Here is a 24,351-nt window from a genome sequence, read left to right on the forward strand (position 1 = left end):
GTCCAGTTCTTAAAACTGAAGCTCCCTCTCCTTCCCATGTTTAGGACTCTGGGTACCCCATCCTTCTTCTCTAGCCCAAGCCCCTCTTTCTTTCCCTCCTCCCTTTCTCCATGACCCATCTTATGTCACGTGTAGAAAAAACAAGCAAAAATCCAGTCTGTAAGTCCACAACATCTGCACTTTTTTACTTATGTCCAATAGTGACTAAGACATGGTCCCTGGTCTTGAGAAGTGGGCAGAGTCTGCTGTGGGGAGAACGGTTACAGTAGAGTCTAAAAAGGGATGTCAGGAGGAAGGTGCTGTAGGAGCACCTCAGAAGGACACCAGACAGACTTGAGAAGTCATGAAAACATCTCTGAAGGAAAGTCATTTCTATCCTAAGTCAGGAGAAGGGAGAGAGTGAGGGTGCTGTAGGTGGAGGTGACAGCTTGTGCAAAGACTTGAAAGCGAGATAGAGCAATCAGGGCTAAGGAAATGCAAGTTGTTTGTTGTGCCTGGAGCATAGAGAGGAAGCAATGAAACTTGAGTGGTAAATGGAGCCACAGCATCCAGAGATGTTATGATTTTTCTATCTGGCAGGCCTTGTTTTAGGGTCTGGAAGATAACATAAATGAAACAAAGAGTTCTTATTCTCAAAGAACTTACCTTGTAATGGGGAAATGAGACAAGAACTAAACAGGTATGTAATATGTTGGGGAGAGGGTGAAAGTGCTAGAAATTAAAACAAGGTAGGTAAGGAAGAGAGAGTAAATCAGGCAGGAATTGAGGGAGAGGTGTGTTGTCATTATTATTTTTTATATATAAAGGACCCTGTAGTAAGGGGACACATGAGCAGAGCCTGCATGGTAAGAGGCAGTAAGCCAAGGGGGCATCTGGAGGAAGAACATCCCGAGTAAGGAGAACTGCAAGTGCAAAGTCTGCAAGTGCAAAGTCTGAAGATGAAGCATGCTTGGTGAGTTTAAGGGAATATTTGGAGGCTAGTGTGGGTGTAGTAGAGTAAATAAAGGGGAGAGTAGTTGGAGATGAAGTTGAGATTATGGAGAGGAGCCAGAACACATAAATCCTTACAAGATATTATAATGACTGTGAATGTTCCCTGGGTAAGACAGGGGGCTTCTGGAACATGCTGTGCAGAGGAAGTGACATGATTTGTCTTGTGTATTAAAATAATCCATCTAACTACGGTGGGGATTAGTTTACTTTACTGTACTTTTACTTTATTTTACTGTACTGTAAAGCAAAAGTGGATTAAAGGAAGATCCACCAGGAGACTATAATATTTCAAGTTCAAGATGATGATGACTTGGATCATGGGGGTAGCAGTTGAGGTAGTAGAAAGCAGTTGTACTCCAGATAGCAACATCTGGAATACCTGGAAGAGTCATCAGCATTTGCTAAAAGGTTGGATGTGGAATGGGAGAGACAGACAGATATCAGGAATAACTCCAAGTGTTCTATCACAGCAACTTGAAAGGCAGAGTTTCTGAGTTATGGAAGACTGTGGTTGAGAATGTTTTTTCCTTGATGTGAATATTAGGATATGGTTTTGGACATGATGAGTCTAAGGTGATTGTTAGATGTTCAAGTGAAGATAGTGATGCATAGGCAATTAGATATGAGTCTGGACTGTAGCTATTAATTTGGGATTTGCCAGCATATAGATGGTATTTAAAGACATGATGCTAGATGAGATGACCAAAAATGAGAATATAACAAAGAATAAGACAGGTCTGAAAACAAAGTCGTGAGACATTCCAACATACAAAGATCAGGAAGATAAAGACTAGCAATAATTGAGACTAAAAATATTATTGTCAAATATGCTGAGGATTTTGACATCATCCTAATTATTTAGTAGCCGGTACTGTAGTCACTTAATAAATACCCTGTAGATTTGAATGACTACTTCTACTTCCTTGCTGGATCTGATACCAGCTATAGGGCCCACCATTAGTGAGTGACACCAATGTATTATTGAAATATGTACTTTAAAATTTCTAGAATTATGGGATATACCCAGCTTGGAAAAAATAATTAACTTGCTGGATTAAGCCATTACATAAAAATATGCTACAAGTTAAAACAATTCTAAGTAGATAACACAAGTTGTAATTCCTTTGCAATTCTAGTCACTTTTCAGTTTCTGCTGGGACAGAATGTTGACAGAGGGCAGAAAGAAATTTTAGAATATGCTTAGTTGGGGAAGAACATCAGGTAGAAATACATTTGTGAGGTTTGAAGATTTTGTTTCGGGCTTTTCTTCCATAAATTGGTTGAAAATTTCTAGAGAACAGAGTTTTGTTTTTTGTTTGTTTGACTAAATTATGTCCCCCAGTATAAGTTAATTAATTCATGTGTAAATGTATATTATCTTGTTTATATTATATATAATATACATAAATGTTTATATTATATATATAGTCTAGATATATAAATATATATATAGTTTATATTATATACAGCAATACAGCATTAAAGTTAAGAGTGGGGGGACCCTGGAGTCAGTTTGCATGTGGATGTGAAATATGGCTTTGTCACTTACTAGCTGTTTAAATAAGTTACTTAACATTTTTGTGCTTCAACTTTCCCATTGATAGTAAAAGTAACTACCTTGTAAATGTTTTGAATATAAAAATGTGTTAATATATGTAAAAAACAGAACTATGACTGGTCAAAGGAAATAATAAATGCTAGTCACAATTATTATTACAGTTAGAAAATACTACCTATTTCTCAAAAAGGAGTCACTTTTTCATACTGTGCCATTCTAACTGCCGTGAATGTTTAAAGTAAAAAGAGAAAGACTACTGGCAGGATAAACAAGCATAAGCAGGATAAACTCTTTAGAACAAACAGTGATCAGAGGAGAAATTCTAGACAGGCTCTTCATTCCTCCCATTCTTATGTCTCTTGTCTCCTCATTTGTAAAATACAGAGGTCAGTCAAGCTGATTTTCTAAATATATTTCATCTTTGATTTTAAATATTTGCACAGTTAGCTTCAACAAACACCAGATTTACTTTTCTATTGATAATATGACCTGACACAGACTGTCTCTAGAATTCTATGATTCTATGTGCCTTTGGAATGGAGAATTTTTATCACAGCTCTGCGTATCTGTTTGGTCTTCACACTATAGATGATGGGGTTCATGACTGGGGGGATCAGCAGGTAGGTGTTAGCAATCATAGTATGTACATAGGCTGGGCCTTGTTTCCCAAATCTGTGAACAAAGGAAAGACTGATCAATGGAATATAGAAAATAGCAATAGCCCCAGTATGGGAGATACAGGTGCTGAAGGCTTTCTTCCTCTCTTCTGGGGATGTGATGCTGAGGAAAGTCTTAATGATCAAAACATAAGAAAGGGGGATGAGAATTGAGTCCACACCAACAGTAGAGGTCATGGCAGTCAGCCCAGTTGCATTGTTGATCCTGGTGTCTGTGCATGAGAGCTTCATCACATGAGGGTGGAAGCAGTAAGAGTAGTGGAGCACGTGGCTGTGGCAGAAGGACAGTCTCATAAGAATTGCTACCATTGGTGTCAGTGTTAGTGTCCCCCTGAGCACAATTGTCACTCCAATTTGAATTATTCTGGAGTCAGTTAAAATGGTGGCATACCTGATGGGATTAGAGATGGCGACAAAACGATCAAAAGCCATGGCCAACAGCACTGACAATTCCATGACAGTGAAGAGTTTAACAAAGAACATCTGTGACAAGCAGGCAGTAAAGCTGATCTCCCTGGCATTGAACCAGAATATACCCAACATGGTGACCAGAGTGTATACGGACAAGCCAAGGTCAGTGGTAGACAACATGGAGAGGAAATAATACATGGGCTCATGAAGGCTGGGCTGAGTAACAATGGCAAATAGAATCAGGCTGTTTCCTGAGAGAGCTGTTACATAGAGAAAACAGAAGGGAGTGGAGATCCAGGTGTGGAAGGCTTCCAGCCCAGGAACACCAGTTAGCAGGAAAATAACGGAAGAGGATGTGATATTCTAGAAGTTTGACATGCTGGATTAAAAGTACGGAATTCCAAGATGAAATTCTGGAATAACAAAAAAAAACCTACATTTAAAAAATTAATCCAATTACAAATAATTTTATTCAACCAAAAACTAACCACAGATGAATGTCTATATACTATGTAAGTATGAATGGCTCATTTAAATTGATAAAATAATTGTAAGATTTCAACTGTTGTAGTAGGTACTCTTTTTTTTTTTTTTTTTTTGTATTTTCCCCAGCCCATGATTTTTCTTCCCTGGGGCCCTTTGCTGGTAGCTAGGTTTATACTATGTGATCTTTTCCTCTAGCCAAAGATGCCTGGACTAAGAAAAGATGCTTTACCCAAGATTGGCCAATCATATTCCATCTTCTCTGGGATGTTTTTCTGTATAGTTGGCATCAGAGAAAAATAGATTGGGGCTTTGGAGCAGCAATATTACATTGGCCACGAGAACAGAAAGCAGTGAAGCTTACAGGCAATTTGGGAAGCCAGAAAATATTGAGAAAGAGATACTTATAATGCAAAGCAACACAGATGAAGTGATAATAAATGGCTTAGGCATCAGTGCGGTCATGAGCAGGTGCCTACAGTATCTAACCTTTCAAGTGACTCATGCAGTACAGCATCTGGAATTGCATTTGAGAGAGATGTAGAGTTAGAACTCAGACCTATCACCTACAGAGGCCTCTGCCCCCACTTGTTATAATGTGCTGCCATGTTCAAATATATTTTTTTCTTCAATCTGCTTGAAGACTAGCTTTTCTCCATTAGCAAAGAACAGATTTTCTCCATTTAGTTAAGACATACTTCTCAGGTGACACCTAATAGAACGTTATTGTTTCGCTTTGGAGGGGAATATAAAACTTTGTTGCAAACATTATATTTCTTTTTTCATTGAGTAGAGAATTGCAGACTGGGTAAATGGGTGTGTATGAGTTGGAAGAGGGGGTCTGGGGGAAAACAGAGATTAGTTTATTAGATTATTCCAAGGTTTTTAGAATGGCGTATGTGAAAGTGTTGAGTCTGAATGAACTTGTACTTACAAGAATGAACTTGTAGCCAATGTTAATGTTCCTCAGGGGAACCTAAGTGTTTCCAGACCTCACAAGTTCACCCAAAGTGCAACCTCAAGAATTCCCTAAATAAATCTCTTAGTTTTAACAATGGGAAATTTTTAATTCAAATTAATGGAAAATTAGAGAAAAAAAGAGTGTTAAGTTACATGAGTTGACCAAATCAGTGAACTATGACTTTAGAGTTTCCAGTTTAGAATAATGAGTGTCCTCAGAGAACCAATCAAATTACTGTCAAATGTGTTATCAAACCTCATAATGGAAATGAGAGTTAACAAAAAAGGGAACATTTATTTAAAAAGGGAATTTTTTTGGATACTACTTCCAATGATTGTTTATTGAGTGTCATGAATTTGACAAATGTATAGAAACGAAGTAGATATGGTCTTGCCCAACTGGCATGCATTTCACAATTAACTCTGAAAATTTGAAAGATTAACAAGTTCTGTTAGTACTTTTCATAACTAGATTGATTTCTGAAAAACATTTTTATAGCTTTTACTTTTAAAAAGTATGTCTTGATCAGAAAGATAAACTAAAAACCTATCAAATGAATGATACTTATAATAATTGAAAAGAATCGGTTCACCTCTCATTTTCCACAAGCCTTTGACCTGTTTATTTATTATTAATTCACAGAACCTGGGATTCAGTTTTTCAAGTTAACAACTTCCTGGGGTTACTGGGAAGAAGAGTAATCATGAAAAAGGGATCACTTCAATTCTGTGTACAAAAGGTTTGGGGTATTTGGAGAAGGCTTTCCAAGAAAATCAGTGCTTGAAAGATTTCTATGTTTTGTGTATGTCAAGATGAAGTATTCCAAGGCTTTTAGAGTGGCATATGTGAAAACGTGGAGCCAGAATGAACTTGTAATATCTCTTCCTTTGCTCTTGCCTTACACTCTCAGAGACATTTTCTGAGCACCTACTCTGTGCACAGTGCTGTGTTAGAAGCTAAGATATAATACAAACAAAACCCCTCTTAAAGAGTTTATAATCAAGTAAGGGAGAATGGATGTTGCTGTTTATAAATAACTCCAATATCCAGTGTGTTATGATGAATAATAAAAACGATTATGAGAGTGCAGAAGGCCTCTGTCAATTAATTCTGCCTATCACAGTGATTTTCACGGTGATATGCAATGATTGAGTTGCACTTTTTGTCACTGAGTTCTAGGAAATTTTATAAGAGATAAGTTTAAAAAAATAAATTGCTATCTGAACAATTTCTCTTTCACCCTAACATCTTCATGGTTCCCCTTACATTATTTCAGTAATTCAATTTATTCACTGCTCGTTTTCATTCTTCTTATCATTTTTTCCCTTCCCTTTCACAGTGCAGGTTGAACTGATCTGTGCTGAGCCTGGCAGAAGAGAACTCCCTTGAATTCCTTCTTTTTCATTGGTCTACAACCATAAATCCCTGCACCCTCTCATCATCCATGCTGGGCTCAGACACAGAGGTTTCCTTATTCCTTTCATAGCCACTAACCCCACCTAAGCACTTGATCAACCGTCATAAACACTTCATTCATTCCAACATCAAACTGGGAGCTCAGTGTGTATTGTGTCAGCACTAAGGGTACGAAGCAAGTAAAATAACGGTGGTTTGGTGCCTGAGGAAACCAGAGGGGTTGTCAGGACCTCATCTTTATAAGGCTGAAAACCTTATCTTTTTTTTTTTTTTTTTTTTTTTTGCGGTACGTGGGGCTCTCACTGTTGTGGCCTCTCCCGTTGCGGAACACAGGCTCCGGACGCACAGGCTCAGCGACCATGGCTCACGGGCCCAGCCGCTCTGCGGCATGTGGGATCTTCCCGGACCGGGGCACGAACCCGTGTCCCCTGCATGGGCAGGTGGACTCTCAACCACTGCGCCACCAGGGAAGCCCTGAAAACCTTATCTTTAATGAGTCCAGGGACTCCTCTGAAAATAAAAAATTACCAATTTTGAACACCTACTACATGCCAGACACTATATTCGGCAACGTGTGTATCAGAGGAATCAGAGACGAAGAAATGCCGCTAGTTATAGAGTGTACAAGGGTAAGATGCTTTAGATAAGACAGAAATTAGTGTGGAGTGACAGAATCTGAGTGCGTGTATACATGAATGTGTTTGGCTGTGTGTCAAGAGGAATTAGTTCCAAGAAACCTTAACAGAGTAGATGAATTTTAACTGTGTAAAGTTTTGATGGGTGGGTGTGAGTGCACAAGGATGGAAAGCAGGAAAGAGGTATTCTTGACATACATAACAAGGGAGCAGAAGCTGAATGTAATAATGACACAATACAGTTTGTTGGCTGACTACAAGAAAATCAATATGCTGAGCCTTAAATGTGAAGCTGGGTGCTGTGGGAAATGAAGCAAGAGAAGGCTGGTGGGGGGAAGGACATTGAGATCTTGAATTCCATGGAAAGGATAAGGGACTTGGATTTTAATTTCAGAACATCAAAAGCCAGGCATTTCCAAATATTTTATGAATAAGTAAATAAATCATTCTTCATCTCTTCTAATTTAACACCAACAAAATTCCTTTCCTTTGTTAGCATCTTATTTAGTACCATTGACTTCCTTTCTGCAGTCTACAATACTCAAGTTTTACCCCAATCTATTAATGAAAGCTTCCCACACATTTATATCAATGTTGTCAACACATTCAATGCAACCAAGACATATTGAACATCTTTCATAATTGGCCATTGTGCTTAGCTAGTGAGAGAAATAAGATATAAATACTGTTTCTCTCTCAATTTCCTGCCATATCTTTTATAATAACAAAATTGTTCTTTGAAAGACAGTCTGCTTTTGTTTATTATTTCTTCACCTTCAGTAACAATCTGGATTCTTTCCCTAATGACTCTCAGAAATTTCTCCAACTGATGTCACCAATGATTTTCTAAATACCAAGTGCAAAGGTTTATTTTCACATTTGTTTTCCTCTCCTTTATCTCAAATTGTCTCAGTGTTGACTACCTCCACTTTGAAACTTTCTCCTTTATTAGCTTCGATGGTAGTGATTCTGTGAGATTCCTCCCCCACCCCCGTTTATCAAATAATATATTTGTTTTTCTTTTTTTTTTTTTGTGGTACGCGGGCCTCTCATTGTTGTGGCCTCTCCCATTGCGGAGCACAGGGATGCACAGGCTCAGCGGCCGTGGCTCATGGGCTTAGTTGCTCCACGGCATGTGGGATCTTCCCAAACCGGGGCACGAACCCGTGTCCCCTGCATCGGCAGGCGGACTCTCAACCACTGCGCCACCAGGGAAACCCATCAAATAATATTTTTGTTTTCTGTCTTGTAATTTTGCTGTTCTTTAGGAGTCTGTTTTTCTTCCAAGGAGTTCCTTTTCTTTCTTGCTCTCCATATATTCTCCTTGGGATATAGTAGTTATTCCCATGGTTTTAAATAGCACTTATATCCAGATGACTTGCAAACCTTAAATCTAATTATGGCCTCTCCTGAGTTCTGTATTTCAAAAGTTAATAGAATCTTTGAAGCTGTGGCAAGATTTCTAGGCTTAAACTTGAAGGCAGTAATGAATCATGGAACTAGAGTGAGGAGATCAAATTGATGATTTAGAAAAAGAACTGGTAGCAGTTTGGAGAACAAATCAAAGCTCACTGCTTAGTGCCAGTGAATAAAATGTGAATAAACTGTTTTATCTATAGCTGAGGGATATCTCTACTCATACATCCTCAGACACCTCAACCTCAGTAAGAGCCACAAAGACCTCACTCCCTGTCCAATTCCAAACCTGGCTCTCTCTCCAATGCTTCATTTATCAGTAAATGACATCAAATTCTAGCAAATCATCGGCTTAGAATTGTCTACCTCATGCACACACCACACACTCTTCTCCCTCTCTCTCTCATCCTCAACATACACATTGTCATTAAATTTGTATTGATTCTACTTCGGAAATGTCAAAAACTGGAGCCTCAGGAGGTCTATATATGAAGGCTAAGTAATACCAGCCTGGTTGGTAGTGGGACCTTGAAGCTGTATTTCATTGCAATTGTCTTAAATTGAGAACACAAAACTGTTCATATCAACAAATAAAGGAAGACTAATGGATATTATTAGGAGGAAGCACAAAAGTTCCCCCAAGTTACTCTTTTTTTGCAGCCATCACAATCGAATCTGTTCAATCCCTGCACATCATCCCCATTCATCCTCTCCAATCGCTGCACAACCTTCATTTTCTCTTGTGAGAAATAAGCTATAGTCTCTCCACTAATTTTCCTGTCCACTTAGATCACAATGATGCTCTTCTTTCATTGCACTGCCATGAGCTGCAGCTTGTGGCTATGTCTTTAACTGCTGAATTAGATAGACCATATGGCATTATCAGTATTGTCCAAGTCATTGCCAATGGCACGGCTATTGTGTGACTGATCTGGGTTTAGATCCTTGCTCAAAAACCAACTAGTTTTGAGATCTTGTATGGCAGCAATAACAAAAAATTTTATAACAACAGCTACTATTTAGTAACTTGTTCTGTGAATGTTACTTTGCCAAGAACTCTATAAACATTTTATCTTTTCATTCTTACTACAATACCATGTGGCAAGTATTATTAAATCACTTTTCTGTTAAAGAAACTGAGTTCAGAGAAGTTATGAAACATATACAGGATTAATACAACTAGTGAATAGCAGAGCTGGGATTCTAGACCTATTTCTTTTTAATTCCAATGTTCATGCTCCTATTTCTTTTTAATTCCAATGCTCATGCACTGAAACCTACAAGTAATGTAAACTTTCTTTGATTCAGTTTCCTTATCTATGAGATAAAATAGACACTGTGTCTAGTACAGTACCTGGCATGCAGTAGATGTTCAAAATTGGTACTTTTCCATTTTTAATAAGAATCGCTGGGCTTAGAAATGAGATTTTCAGCCCCTGAAGACCTCTTTGGTTTTCTTGAGCACCAAACCACTGACCGGGATAAATATATTAGCAACTGATTAAGTCATTTGACTAATGAGCAACAGGGTATCCCACCCACACCTGGCAGAACAAAATGCCCTTTCTTTATAGATTCCCCGAGAATAAATAATTCTACAAATTCTACCATCTGCCTCAGCCCACCATCCCATTAACTAATTTAGTTCTGCACAGGGTGAGGAAACTATCCTCTGTGGGTAAGAAAGTTTGGCTTGTCTAGAGTTGAGCTTTTTCATTGAACAAAATGATTTTACTTACAGGACCTGTGCAGCAATTTTTCTGTCCCTCTCAGGCTGACCCAGAATGCTGAGAAGGCTTTTGATCCAGGGGAGGGCCAAGCTTATGAGGAGACTTCTTGCCCGCCTGGTTGGAGACAGTCACAGAGCTAAGAGGCCAATTCCCAGCAGTGGTGTCATTCACTGTATCTCCAGGGTATAGAGGTTCCCACAAGGCTTATTTTGCCTCATACAGTATTTTTGTATCTTCCATTATGCAATTGCTTTCTGTGGCTGTGTGCTTTATAAGCTGATGTAATTTTTTGTCCTGAGCCCTTTTATTGAAGGATTTTTTATAAGAACAGTTTGGAGATAGAAGACGCACACCATAAATTCCCCCATTTAAAGTGTACTTTTTTTTTTTTTAGATTCCATATATATGTGTTAGCATACGGTATTTATTTTTCTCTTTCTGACTTAACTTCACTCTGTATGACAGTCTCTAGGTCCACCCACCTCACTACAAATAACTCAATTTCATTTCTTTTTATGGCTGGGTAATATTCCATTGTATATATGTGCTTGAGGACATGGGGCGGGGGAAGGGTAAGCTGGGACGAAGTGAGAGAGTGACATGGACATAAATACACTACCAAACGTAAAATAGATAGCTAGGGGGAAGCAGCCACATAGCACATGGAGATCAACTCAGTGCTTTGTGATCACCTAGAGGGGTGGGATAGGGAGGGTGGGAGAGAGGGAGATGCAAGAGCGAAGAGATATGGGAACATATATATATGTATAACTGATTCACTTTGTTATAAAGCAGAAACTAACACACCATTGTAAGGCAATTATACTCCAATAAAGATGTTAAAAAAAATAAAGTGTACTATTTAATAGGTTCTAGTAAATTCACAGAGTCGTGTAACAACAATCATCACAGTCTAATTTTAGAAAATTTTCATCACCCCAGAAAGAAACCCCATGCCCATTTGCAATCACCATGAAGAGGATTTTTTAAAATGAAAATTTATAGCTGAGTGCTACAAGGCCTCTGCTACTGTGAGTGTAAATCATATTCCACCCCATAACCCTAGTATCTATCATTAACAACAGTCCTGTTTCATTAACCCACCTGTGCTTTTAGCAGTCTCTTCTTTCAACTAAGAAAAAATTATTTATTTATCTATACATTTCATAAAACTGTCCTGTATTTCAAACATCATGCAAAGGGCTGGAGGTAAAAAAGAAATAATACAACAATAGTTCTTACTGTCCAGTGACTCCTAGTTTACTGTAGAAAACAGACAGGTTAACCAATAATTACCAATACCAATAACCAATGATAAGTTTTTCTCAGAGAGTGAACCAAGTGTTGGTAAATGTAGTAGATAATCTCTGTCCGTCACTTAAGTGTGCAGAAAATAAAGTTTATTTATCTTTTCATAATTCAGCCTGTATTCTGTTTTAAAGTCCCAGGCCACTAGATGGAAGAAAAGTAATCACAATAATTTGGAGTTCTCCCTACTTGTGTTCAAATTTGGAGGATTTTTTTTTATTGGAGCATAGTTGCTTTATAATGTTGTGTTAGTTTCTGCTGTACAACGAAGTGAATCAGCTATATGTATACATGTATCCCCTCCCTCTTGGACCTCCCTCCCACCCCCACCCATCCCACCCATCTAGGTCATCACAGAGCACCGAACTGAGCTCCCTGTGCTATATAGGGTTCCCACTAGCTATCTGTTTTGCACATGGTAATGTATATATGTCAATCCTAGTCTCCCAATTCGTCCCACCCTCCCTTCCCACCCCCACCGTGTCCACATGTCCATTCTCCACATCTGTGTCTCTATTCCTGCCCTGCAAATAGGTTCATCTGTACCATTTTTACACATCTGAGTACATCTGATGTGAGGTGAATACTGTCTTCTTTAGTCTTTAGTAAATAGTAACCACAGATTTCTATGGGCTATCCATCTTGTCTATTTATGGTACCTTTAGATCCTCAGATATTTCCACCATTTCTGGACCACTGTTGGGTAGATGGGTCTTAGACTCATCCTTGATTTCTACCTCTTACACTCTGTATACAAACCATTGGCAAATCATGCCAATATCATTGAAAATATAACCAGAATTTAATCACTCTCCATCACCTCCAAAAATGCCTTCCTTATCCAGGTCACAATTATCTCTCACTTGGATAATTTCAGTAGTTTCCTAACCATTCTCCCTGCTTCCATCCCCACCACCAAGTCTGTTTCACCACAGAAAATGTCTTGGCCTGAAGTATTTTATTTTTTATAATGTAGCAAAACAAAAACAGCAATATTTGATTATGCATTCTTTGTCCAAGATATAATGCCAAATGTTTCTGGTAAGCAAAATAAGGCCCCCAAAGATGACTGTGTCCTAATGCATGGAACTTGTGAGTATGTTACCTTTACACGACAGAAGGGACTTTGCAGATGTGATGAAAGCTGAATCCCTGGAGATGGGAGATTATCCTGGGTTATCTGGGTAGGTCCAGTCTAATCATATGAGTCCTGAAAAGTGGAGACAGAGAGATGGCAGCATGAGAAGGACTTGACCCACTGTTGCTGGCTTTGAAGGTGGCAGAGGGATACAGTAAGCTAACGAAGGTAGGCAGCTTCTAGAAGGAGAAACGGCAAGGGTATTGATTCTTCCCTAGACCTCTCTTAGACCCTCTAGAAAAGAATACAGCCTTGATGATGCCTTGATTTTAGCTCAGTGAGACATGTCAGACTTTTGACCTACACAACTATAAGATAATACATTTGGTAGGAGGATCCATTATTACTTTGATTTATGCAGTTAGCAAGGATTATAGGGTTTAAGTAACATACTTAGGTCTCTCAGTTAATAAGTGGCATAACCAGTATTCAAAGCCTGGGCTATTGGAGACCCTTTCAGGTTTCAAACACATACCCTAGAGAATTTTCACATGACCATTCATTCACCACTGTTTCCAATTCAAGATGTTCTAAACACATAGCATGCATGAATGCTTGTGTGCCAGGCCGGATGTTAACACGTTGTCACTTGTGTATGCTTATATTATGCATATGAAGTTTTGTTGTGTTGTGTTGCCTCACAGTGAACTCCTTGGGACCTTTGAAAACATTTTCTCTACCAGGCTGGGCAAATTCTAGAGCAGTGACTGCTTTCCCACTGGTCTCAGAAACTACTCGACAATGAACACAGTTACTTTTCGCCTGGACAAAAGAGTGTTACTTTTCTCTCAAGGTAGTAGAGTTACTATAGTAGTATCATGTGCATTTTGTGCCAGAGCTTGGCACATGTGCAGAGAATTGGTGTGCGTACTGGTGAAGCATTGATCCGCATACAGGTGCACATACTTTCAAAATATGGTCCTTCTCACTGCCCTGCTCTCACACCAGCCTAGCAGAAGAGCAGCTGGTAATTGTGTCCAACCTTCTGAAAAACCTGAGCAAAATGTCTCTCAAGAAAATCAATTGCAACAGGAATATTCTGTTATTGATACATCAATATCAATAACATTGAGCCTGAGAAACATACCACAGTCTGTGATGTCATTGGATTCCATACTAATGTTTCTCAAACTTGTTAATCCAAACAGAAAAAGTAGAATTAAAAACAAGAAAACTATGCCTTAGGTACTTGCAATAAATATTACTTTTGAGTATCAACATTTTACTACAGTTAACAGTAAAATATTCTTACCTATCAAATCAGCAACTTTTTTTAAACATAGTACACAGTGCTGTGTTGCTGTGTTAGGGTATACTAAGCACTATTTTACAATATTTGTATAAACTTTATGGAAGTGAATCTTCCAGTACATCATTGTTTTAAAATGTCCATAATATTCCATCTTTAGAAATTTATTCAAAGGAAACGTATCAGATGCCAGCCACTTTATATGTAGGAGAACATTTATTGCAGCATTATTCACTAGTAAAAAATGTAGGCAATTCTCAATGCTGCAGAAATAAAGTATTTATATGCAGTCATAGGATGTTATAGAACCTTTAAAATTCATGCATGTAGTGGCTGTTGTGGATGGTCATCCTGAATCAGGAAATGGGAAAGCAGGAATCAGGGCTGTGGGTTTTATAAGTCAGTAAACAGTACAGGTTCTGAAAGAAACAGAAAGTCTGAGACAGAAGCAAGAGGTCAGAGGCAAATCAGGTAATCTAGAGTTAATGTATCCAAATTGTAGAAATAAACTTAAAAACAAGTAAACAATAATAACAGCAGCAAAACCTGGTTGCTACCTCAATAATTGTTCTGCTTGGGCCACTATTCACAAAAAATACTAAGGTCCTACAATGCCCACTGGCCCTACATGGTCTGGTGAAAATCCTCTTCCCCTCGATTCAAGCCTGTTGAATTAGTAGCAGTTCTCCTCCCTTGCTAACTTGGCCAACATTAACCATTCGATTTTAGAGGATAAAGAAATGTATCAATAGCTCTTCCTATTTTCTCTTTTTTAAAATTAATTTTTATTGGAGTATAGCTGCCTTACAATGTTGTGTTAGCATCTACTGCAAGCAAAATGAATCAGCCAGACATATACATATATCCCCTCCATTTAGGCCACTACTATTCCTATTATTCCTATTTATTTAATTCCTCTCTGCTCCCACCATGCCTTGTACATGCTTCCATCAACATTCTTTATTCATTCATCTTCAGAAAAATATTGTATGCACAATATGTCTGTTATTGAGCAAGATCTGATTGTAACATTGCCCCAGATATTACAGACTCTAGTGGAGGATATAATTTAAGAATGTGGGAAATTATGATATCATGTTATAATTACCCTAAAAGGGGAAATGATAGAGATCTTTGCTACTAAAATACTAACAGGGAGACAGGCTGGGATCTGGGACTTGGGACCCTCTGCTGCAGAGCTTTCACCTGGACAAACTTCTCCTCAAGCAACAGAATACAAAGAAACTATAAGGGACTAAAAATAACAGCATGCACAGGTGGGGTCAATTATGAACAATAAGATACAAAAAGGCCACAAACCAACTGCCACTTTCTGAGGTGTTAGGAGTAAAAGCAGGGCACTGCCCATGATCCCTGCACATAGCACCACCATGGGGGTGGGCAGACTACCTAAGCACCCACTCTGGCCCAGTTCACTCATCCACCCCTACCCTTGCCCCATTTAAGCAACCAGCTCACTGCTCCCTCCTCGGGGAGTGAGCAAAGGAAACTGTTACTTGTTTTTGCTCCCTCTTGCTGCAGCATGAGTCCCAGTAAAGAGTTGCCTGAATTTCTCATCTGGCCTCTTATCAGTTTCTATTGATTAAAGAGTCCAAGAACCCTGGTTGGTAACAATAGTAGTGGCATCACCTGGAAGCTTGTTAGAAATGCAGAGTATCAGATGAACTGAATCAAAATCTGCATTCTTTGCAAGATCTTTAAGAGAGTCATGTGACACACATTTAAGGAGCACTGATGTAGATCACATAGGTGTTGGCACAACCTAGCCCCATGTGATCAAGGGAGACTAGCCAAATATAATTGCTAAAATGAGATTTTAGGAAATGAGGATTTTCCCCAAGGGAGTTAGGGATGAGAGCAGGAGAGTAGGGGGTAGAGAGAGGTGAGGAGAGGAGATGATAGAAGGTTAAAAAATCTTGCAGACATAGGCAACAGCTGTGGTGTTTTATCCCATAGGCAGACTGAGCACAATATTAGGGAACCATGAAGCAGGAGAGCTAAAAAACATACCCCAAACAAAACCAAATCAAAGCAAAATTTTTTAAAAACCCACAATATTCAGCTTCCATTAATTTATCTTTAAATTTGAAATCTGAGCATCTAGGAAAAAAAGCTATTTTAACACAAATGTAAATTTTATGTTGGCGAGTTGAGGTCAAGATGGCAGAATAGAAGGACCTGGGATTCACCTCTCCCCACAAGTACATCAAGAATACACCTACAAGTGGAACAATTCACACAGAGCACCTGCTGAGCACTAGCAGAGGACCTCGGACACCTAAAAGGACAAGAAAAGATCCCAGTGTAACCAGGTAGGACAAAGAAGAGTAAGGGAAGAAAAAGAAAAGAGGAAATGGGATGGGACCCACACCCCTGGCAGGGAGCTGAAGAAGAAAAGAGTTTACCGCACCTGGAAGGCCCCCTCACTGGTGGTGAGATATGCTGAAATAGAAGCGGGGGACTTCAGGGACTAGTGGAAGAAAGTGAAGCAGCCAGCTGTGGCAGGCAGGACAGAGCTAGATTTGCACAAATGGTCTGTGCCCCAGCCTGAGATGTGTGTTCACCCATGCTGGTGTGCGCTGGGTGCTGAAGTGTGGGGTTAGGAGAGTGGACCCGGGGAAAGGACTGATGTTGACTGCATGGAGACAGCCTGAGGGGATGGGAACGAGGAGCTCCACAGCTGGTAATGCTCCTGGAAGAGGTGTGGTTTACCTTGGAAGCGAGGCGCCATTGTTGAGTGGCGCACAAGGTGCAGGGCCACCATCGTGGACTCTCTCCCCACAGCCCAGCCCTTGCCTCCATGGGCATTGGGAGGGACTCCCACCAGAGCAAGCACACCAGTCTGTCGCAGCCTCTTGCCAGTCCCTGCCTCTGCAGGCCCTAGAGGGGGATCCCATCGGGGCGAGTGCGTATACCTCAGTCATGGCCCTCTTATCCCTCTCCCGCCTGACGAAGCACACACATCCCATTCAGGTGCTGCCTCTTGCTGCTCCCACCTAAGTGAGCAAATGTGCCCCAGTCAGTCGATACCTTTATCCCATCTTGCCTGGGCAGGGAACAGAAGCCTGAGGGTGGCCCACATGCACTGGTGAGGCCAAAAAGTCGGATCCCCAAGGGCTGTGCGACTAAGGAAAAGGAACTGAAATCTCTCTGTGCAGTTGCACAAGCCATGGACTAATCCCCTGCAATCGGCTTGGTAAACCCAGCTTCTGTGGAATATCTGAATGGACAAGAAGTGCTTCAACTGAGACTAGTCTAGCTTTAACAGCTGTGGACTTTGGGGACACGTACATGTGGGAGTTGGGCCAGATCAGAGTCTGAGCTGCCCCCACAGTGGGTCCAGAGACCTACCTAGAGGTCTTGGAGGGCTTCCTGGGGAGGCAGAGGTTGGCTATGGCTCACCATGGGGGCAAGGACACTTGGAACATGATAAAGAAAAAAGAATGAAAAGAAATGGAGACAGTCTTGGAGACCTCTGGGACAACATTAAACTTACGAACATTCAAATTATAGGGGTCCCAGAAGAAGAAGAGAAAGAGTCAGAAAATATTTGAAGGGATTACAGTTGAAAACTTCCCTAACATGGGACAGGAAGTCACCCAAGCCCAGGAAGCATGGAGAGTCCCATACAGGATAAACCCAAGGAGAAATGCACCAAGACTCATATTAATCAAACTAACAAAAATTAAATACAAAGAAAAAATATTAAAAGCAGCAAGGGAAAAACAACAAATAACATACAAGGGAATCCCCATAAGGTTATTGGCTGATTTTTCAGCAGAAACTCAGCAGGCCAGAAGGGAGTGGCATGATATATTTAAAGGAATGAAAGGGAAAAACCTACAACCAAGATTTCCCAGCAAGGATCTCATTCAGATTTGACAGAGAAAGCAAAAGCTTTACAGACAAGCAAAAGCTAAGAGAATAAAGCACCACAAAACCAGCTTTACAACAAATGCTAAAGGAACTTCTCTAGGCAGGAAACACAAGACAAGAAAAAGACCTACAAAAGCAAGCCCAAAACAATTAAGAAAATGGCAATAGGAACATACATATTGATAATTACCTTAAATGTAAATGGATTAAATGCTCCAACCAAAAGACACAGACTGGCTGAATGGAGACAAAAACAAGACCCATATATATGCTGTCTACAGGAGACCCACTTCAGACCTAGGGATACATACAGACTGAACGCGACAGGGTGGAAAAAGATATTCCATGTAAATGGAAATCAAAAGAAAGCTAGAGTAGCAATACTCATATCAGACAAAAGAGACTTCAAAATAAAGACTATTACAAGAGACAAGGAAGGACACTATGTAATGATCAAGGGATCAATCCAAGAAGAAGACATAACAATTGTAAATATATATGCATCCAACATAGGAGCACCTGAATACATAAGGCAAATGCTAACAGCCATAAAAGGGGAAATCGAGAGTAACACAATAATAGTGGAGGACTTTAACACCCCACTTACACCAATGGATAGCTCATCCAGACAGAAAATTAATAAGGAAACACAAGCCTTAAATGACACATTAGATCAGATAGACTTAATTGATATTTATAGGACATTCCATTTGAAAGCATCAGAATACACTTTTCTTCTCAAGTATATATGGAACATTCTCCAGGATAGATCAGATCTTTGGTCACAAATCAAGCCTTGGTAAATTTAAGAAAACTGAAATCATATCAAGCATCATTTCCAACCACAATGCTATGAGATTAGAAATCAATTACAGGAAAAAAATTGTAAAAAACACAAACACATGGAAGCTAAACAATATGTTACTAAATAAACAATGTATCACTGAAGAAACCAAAGAGGAAATTTAAAAAACCTAGAGACAAATGACAATGAAAACTATAAAATCCAAAAGCTATGTGATGCAGCAAAAGCAGTTCTAAAAGAGAAGTTTAGGGGCTTCCCTGGTGGCGCAGAGGTTGAGAGCCCGCCTGCCGATGCAGGGGACGAGGGTTCGTGCCCCGGTCCGGGAAGATCCCACATGCCGCGGAGCGGCTGGGCCCGTGAGCCGTGGCCGCTGAGCCTGCGCGTCCGGAGCCTGTGCTCCGCAATGGGAGAGGCCACAACAGGGAGAGGCCCGCGTCCCGCAAAAAAAAAAAAAAAAAAAAAAAAGAGAAGTTTATACAATCCTACCTTAAGAAACAAGAAAAATCTCAAATAAACAACCTATCATTACACCTAAAGCAACTAGAGAAAGAAGAACAAGCATAACCCAAAGTTAGTAGATGGAATGAAATCATAAAGATCAGAGCAGAAATAAATGAAATAGAGGCAAAGGAAACAATAGCAAAGATCAAAGAAACTAAAAGCTGGTTCTTTGAGAAGATAAACAAAATTAATAAAACTTAGCCAGACTCATTAAGAAAAAAAGGGATAGGACTCAAATCAATAAAATTAGAAATGAAAAAGGAGAAGTTACCAAAGACACTGCAGAAATACAAAGGATCATAAGAGATTACTACAAGCAACTATACACCAATAAAATGGACAACCTAGAAGAAATGAACAAATTCTTAGAAAGATACAACCTTCAAAGACTGACCCAGGAAGAAATAGAAAATATGAACAGACCAATCACAAATACTGAAATTGAAACTGTAATGAAAAATCTTCCAACAAACAAAAGTCGAGGGCCAGATGGCTTCACAGGTGAATTCTAGCAAACATTGAGAAAAGAGTTAACACCTACTCTTCTGAAACTCTTCCAAAAAATGGCAGAGGGAGGAACACTCCCAAGCTAACTCTATGAGGCCACCATCACCCTGATACCAAAACCAGACAAAGGTATCACAAAAAAAAGAAAATTACAGGCCAATATCACTGATGAACATAGATGCAAAAATCCTCAACAGTATACTAGCAAACCAAATCCAACAACACAACGAAAGGATCATAAACCATGATCAAGCAGGGTTTATCTCAAGGATGCAAGGATTCTTCAATATACGCAAATTGATCAATGTGATACACCACATCAACAAATTGAAGAATAAAAACCATATGATCATATCAATAGATGCAGAAAAAGCTTTTGACAAAGTTCAACACTCATTTATGATAAAAAAAAAACTCTCCAGCAATTGGGCTTAGAGGGAGCCTACCTCAACATAATAAAGGCCATATATGACAGACCTACAGCTAACATCATACTCAATGATGAAAACATGAAATCATTTTCTCTAAGATCAGGAACAAGACAAGGATGTCCACTCTCATCACTTCTATTCAACATAGCTTTGGAAGTCCTAGCCACAGCTATCATAGGAGAAAAAGAAATAAAAGGAATCCAAATTGGAAAAGAAGAAGTAAAACTGTCACTGTTTGCAGACGACATGATATTATACATAGAAAATCCTAAAGATGCTACCAGAAAACTACTAGAGTTTCATCAATGAATTTGGTAATGTTGTAAGATAAAAAATTAATGCACAGAAATCTCTTGCATTCCTATACACTAACAACAAAAGATCAGAGATAGAGAGATCAAAGAAACAATCCCATTTACCACTGCAACAAACAAAATACCTAGGAATAAACCTATGTAAGGAGGTAAAAGACTGTACTCAGAAAGGTATAAGATACTGATGAAAGAAATCAAAGATGACACAAATAGATGGAGAGATTTACCATGTTCTTGGATTGGAAGAATCAATATTGGTAAAATGACTATACTACCCAAAGCAATCTACCAATTCAATACAATCCCTATCAAATTACCAATGGCATTTTTCACAGAATTAGAACAAAAATTTTTACATTTTGTATGGAAACATAAAAGGCCCTGAATAGCTAAAGCAATCTTGAGAAAGAAGAACAGAGCTGGAGAAATCAGGTGCCCTGACTTCAGATTACGCTACAAAGCTAGAGTCATCAAAACAGTATAGTACTGGCACAAACAAAAAACAGAAATATAGACCAATGGAACAGGATAGAAAGTCCAGAGATAAACCCCCGCACCTATAGCCACCTAATCTATGACAAAGGAGGCAAGAATATGCAATAGAGACAAGACAGCCTCTTCAATAAACGATGCTGGGAAAATGGGACAGCTACATGAAAGCAATGAAACTAGAACACTCCCTAACACCATACACAAAAATAAACTCAAAATGGATTAAAGACCTAAATGTAAGGTCAGACACTATAAAACCCTTAGAGGAAAACATAGGCAGACACTCTTTGACATACATCACAGCAAGATATTTTTTGATCCACCTCCTAGAGTAATGGAAATAAAAACAAAATAAACAAATGAAGCTCAATATCAAAAAAAACAACAAACAACCTAATCAAAAAATGGGTGGAAGACCTAAATAGACACTTCTCCAAAGAAGACATAAGATGGCTAACAAACACGTGAAAAGATGCTCAACATTTCTAATTATTAGAGAAATACAAATCCAAACTACAATGAGGTATTACCTCACACAAGTCAGAATGGCCATCATCAAAAAATCTACAAACAAGAAATCCTGGAAAGGGTGTGGAGAAAAGGGAACCTACCTATACTGTTGGTGGGAATGCAAATTGGTACAGCCACTATGGAGAACAGTATGGAGGTTCCTTAAAAAACTAAAAATAGAGCTACTGTATGACCCAGCAATTCTATTCCTAGGCATATATCCGGAGAAAACCATAATTCGAAAGTATGCATGCACCCCGATGTTCACTGCAGCAGTATTTACAATAGCCAGGACATGGAAGCAACCTAAATGTCCATCAACAGAGGAATGGATAAAAAGATGTGGTGCATATATATAACGGAATATTACTTAGCCATAAAAAGGAACAAAATAGTGCCATTTACAGAGACGTGGATAGACCTAGACCTTGTCATACAGACTGAAGTCAGAAAGAGAAAAACAAACATTGTATAATATTGCTTATATGTGGAATCTAGAAAAATGGTACAGATGAACTTATTTGCACAGCAAAAGTAGAGTCACAGATATAGAGAACAAACTTATGGTTACCAAGGCAGAAGGGGAGGTGGGATGAATTGGGAGATTGGGATTGATATATATACACTACTATGTATAAAATAGATAACTAATGAGAACCTACTGTATAGCACAGGGAACTCCACTCAGTGCTCTGTGGTCACCTAAGTGGAAAGGATATCTAAAAAAGAGTGGATATATGTATATGTATAACTGATTTGCTTTGCTGTATAGCAGAAAGTAACATAATATTGTAAAGCAACTATACTCCAATAAAAATTAATAAAAAAAGAAAAAGTAGTAACTTCAGAAAAATGCTTCTTTTCATATTCAATAATACCTTTTTCATGTGACTAAACTTAGTTAATTTTCAAACTAAAAGGAAATCTGAATATCAAATAAATAAACAAGTAAATAAATAAATAAATTTTGTGCCCATACAAAATAAAATCTCTTTTGAGTTGCATTTGAGGCAGAATTTTGGAAAAATAAACACCTTAATACCGCCTTGGAGGACAGAATGAGACAAGGCTCAGAGGAGAATGAGAAAAGCATGTCATATTCATAGAATTGAAGATGTGTTCAGTAGAGTTGAAGCAGAAAGAGTAGAAAGACAGTGCTTTCAGGATAGAACTCTAAATGGGTAGGTGAGTGCAGAGAAGTTATTCATTCAAAGTATTCAAGTCCCGGGACAGGTCAATTAGAAAAGACACTCTCCCCGTCAGAAGGGACACTGGTCATTTTACCCTTTGTGTATCCACTGATTATTAGACCTGGGCTTATGAATAATTTAAATCCCTTGGGTTTGTGCTCAAGAAGAGCCTGAGGTTCTGCTAACTGTGTACCATCTCCTGCAGCCCTGCTCATGGGCCAGCACTGTTCAGAATGGAATCCTTATTATGGCCAGCAGGATTTTCCCATTTATATCCCTATAACAGCCTGGCCAACTCCTTTTTCTTCTATACCTTGGAAGCTTCTATTTGAATTGTGCATTTCCCCCCACCCCGCCGAGTCTCAAACATTTCCTGGCAAACTTATCCAGGGCTGTGAAAATGTCTCCCCCATCTGCTGAAGTGCTTTCTGGAGGAAGACAATGCTTCTATTAATCCAGAAGATATCCAAAACAACAGCATATTTTATAGGTTCTTGATGAATTCCTGAAAAGAAACGTGTCTTTCCAGACTTTCCTGGGGATCTAGAATCTTGTGACAAAGGGAAAAAAATTAAACAGTATAAGTAAGGTCTCTGCTCTTCAGTAACTCTAATGGAAATAGTTACCTCATCCTCTTCTTCCATATAGCAGACCTCTTTGCAAGGTAATGTCCACTTGGCATAGCCTTTTATGCCAAGAAGCATGTTTAATTAATTAGTGTTCTTAAAACTTACCAACCCTCTCAGTTCATCACAAATTGTCGAAAACTGTATTAAGTGGACAAAGGCTGAAAGCCACTTATGTGTTTTCACAGTTTTGACGGAGGCTGTCTGTCAAACATGGTTAATATCTCCACCAGAGATAACTACACTGGTGTCAATTTCAGGCCAGTTATCAGAACAGCCTAGTGCCTTTGTAAGCTAGCAAGGGACACACAAGGGACTCAAAGTTTTGTAGTCCTCTTTAGTTTTTTTCTTTAAAAAAATCGTCTTTATTCACAGCAAATTGAGAGGAAGGTACAGACATTTCCCATATATTTCTTGTCCCTACACCTGTGTATCCTCTTCATTATCACCCACCCCCCACAGAGTCCTTCATTTGTTACAACTGATGAACCTAAATTGATACATCATTATCACCCGAAGTCCATAGTTTACACTGAGGTTCACTCGGTGTTGTGTAGTCTATGGTTATGGACAAAAGTATAATGACATGTATCCAACATTATAGTATCATACAGAGTATTTTCACTGTCCTAAAAATCCTCAGTGCTCCACCTATTCCTTCCTACCCCCAAACCCTGGTAATCACTGATCTTTTTATTAACTCCAATAGTTCAGCTTTTCCAGAATGTCATATAGTTGGAATCATAGAGTTAGGGTAATTTATCCTCCCCTCCCCTCTCCCCTCTGACTGACTTCTTTCACTAAGTAAATATGCATTTAGGTTTTCTTCATGTTTTTTCATGGCTTAGCAGCTAATTTCTTTTTAGCACTGAAAATATTCCATTGTTTGCATATATCAGTTTATTTATCCATTCACCTACTGAAGGGCCTCTTGGTTATTTCCAAGTTTTGGCAATTATGAATAAAGCTGCTATAAACAGCCATGTGTAATCTTTGCGTAGACATAGGTTTTCAACTCTTTTGGGTTCCTACTAAGGAGTACAACTGCTGGATTGTGTGGTATGAGTATGTTTACTTTTGTAAGGAACTACCAAACTGTCTTC

The 24,351-nt window shown here is 39.0% G+C and overlaps 1 protein-coding gene across 1 annotated transcript; it reads right to left on the bottom strand.

Annotated features, from left to right (window-relative positions):
- Nucleotides 1-3,072: 3,072 nt before the first annotated feature.
- On the bottom strand, nucleotides 3,073-4,017 carry LOC101317098 (olfactory receptor OR51C1-like). Its single transcript, XM_019947853.2, is given in 1 exon segment — nucleotides 3,073-4,017. A coding segment is annotated over 1 exon segment (945 nt).
- Nucleotides 4,018-24,351: the final 20,334 nt, after the last annotated feature.

This window comes from Tursiops truncatus, chromosome 8 (assembly GCF_011762595.2).
Source record: "Tursiops truncatus isolate mTurTru1 chromosome 8, mTurTru1.mat.Y, whole genome shotgun sequence".
Classification (NCBI taxonomy): Eukaryota; Metazoa; Chordata; class Mammalia; order Artiodactyla; family Delphinidae; genus Tursiops; species Tursiops truncatus.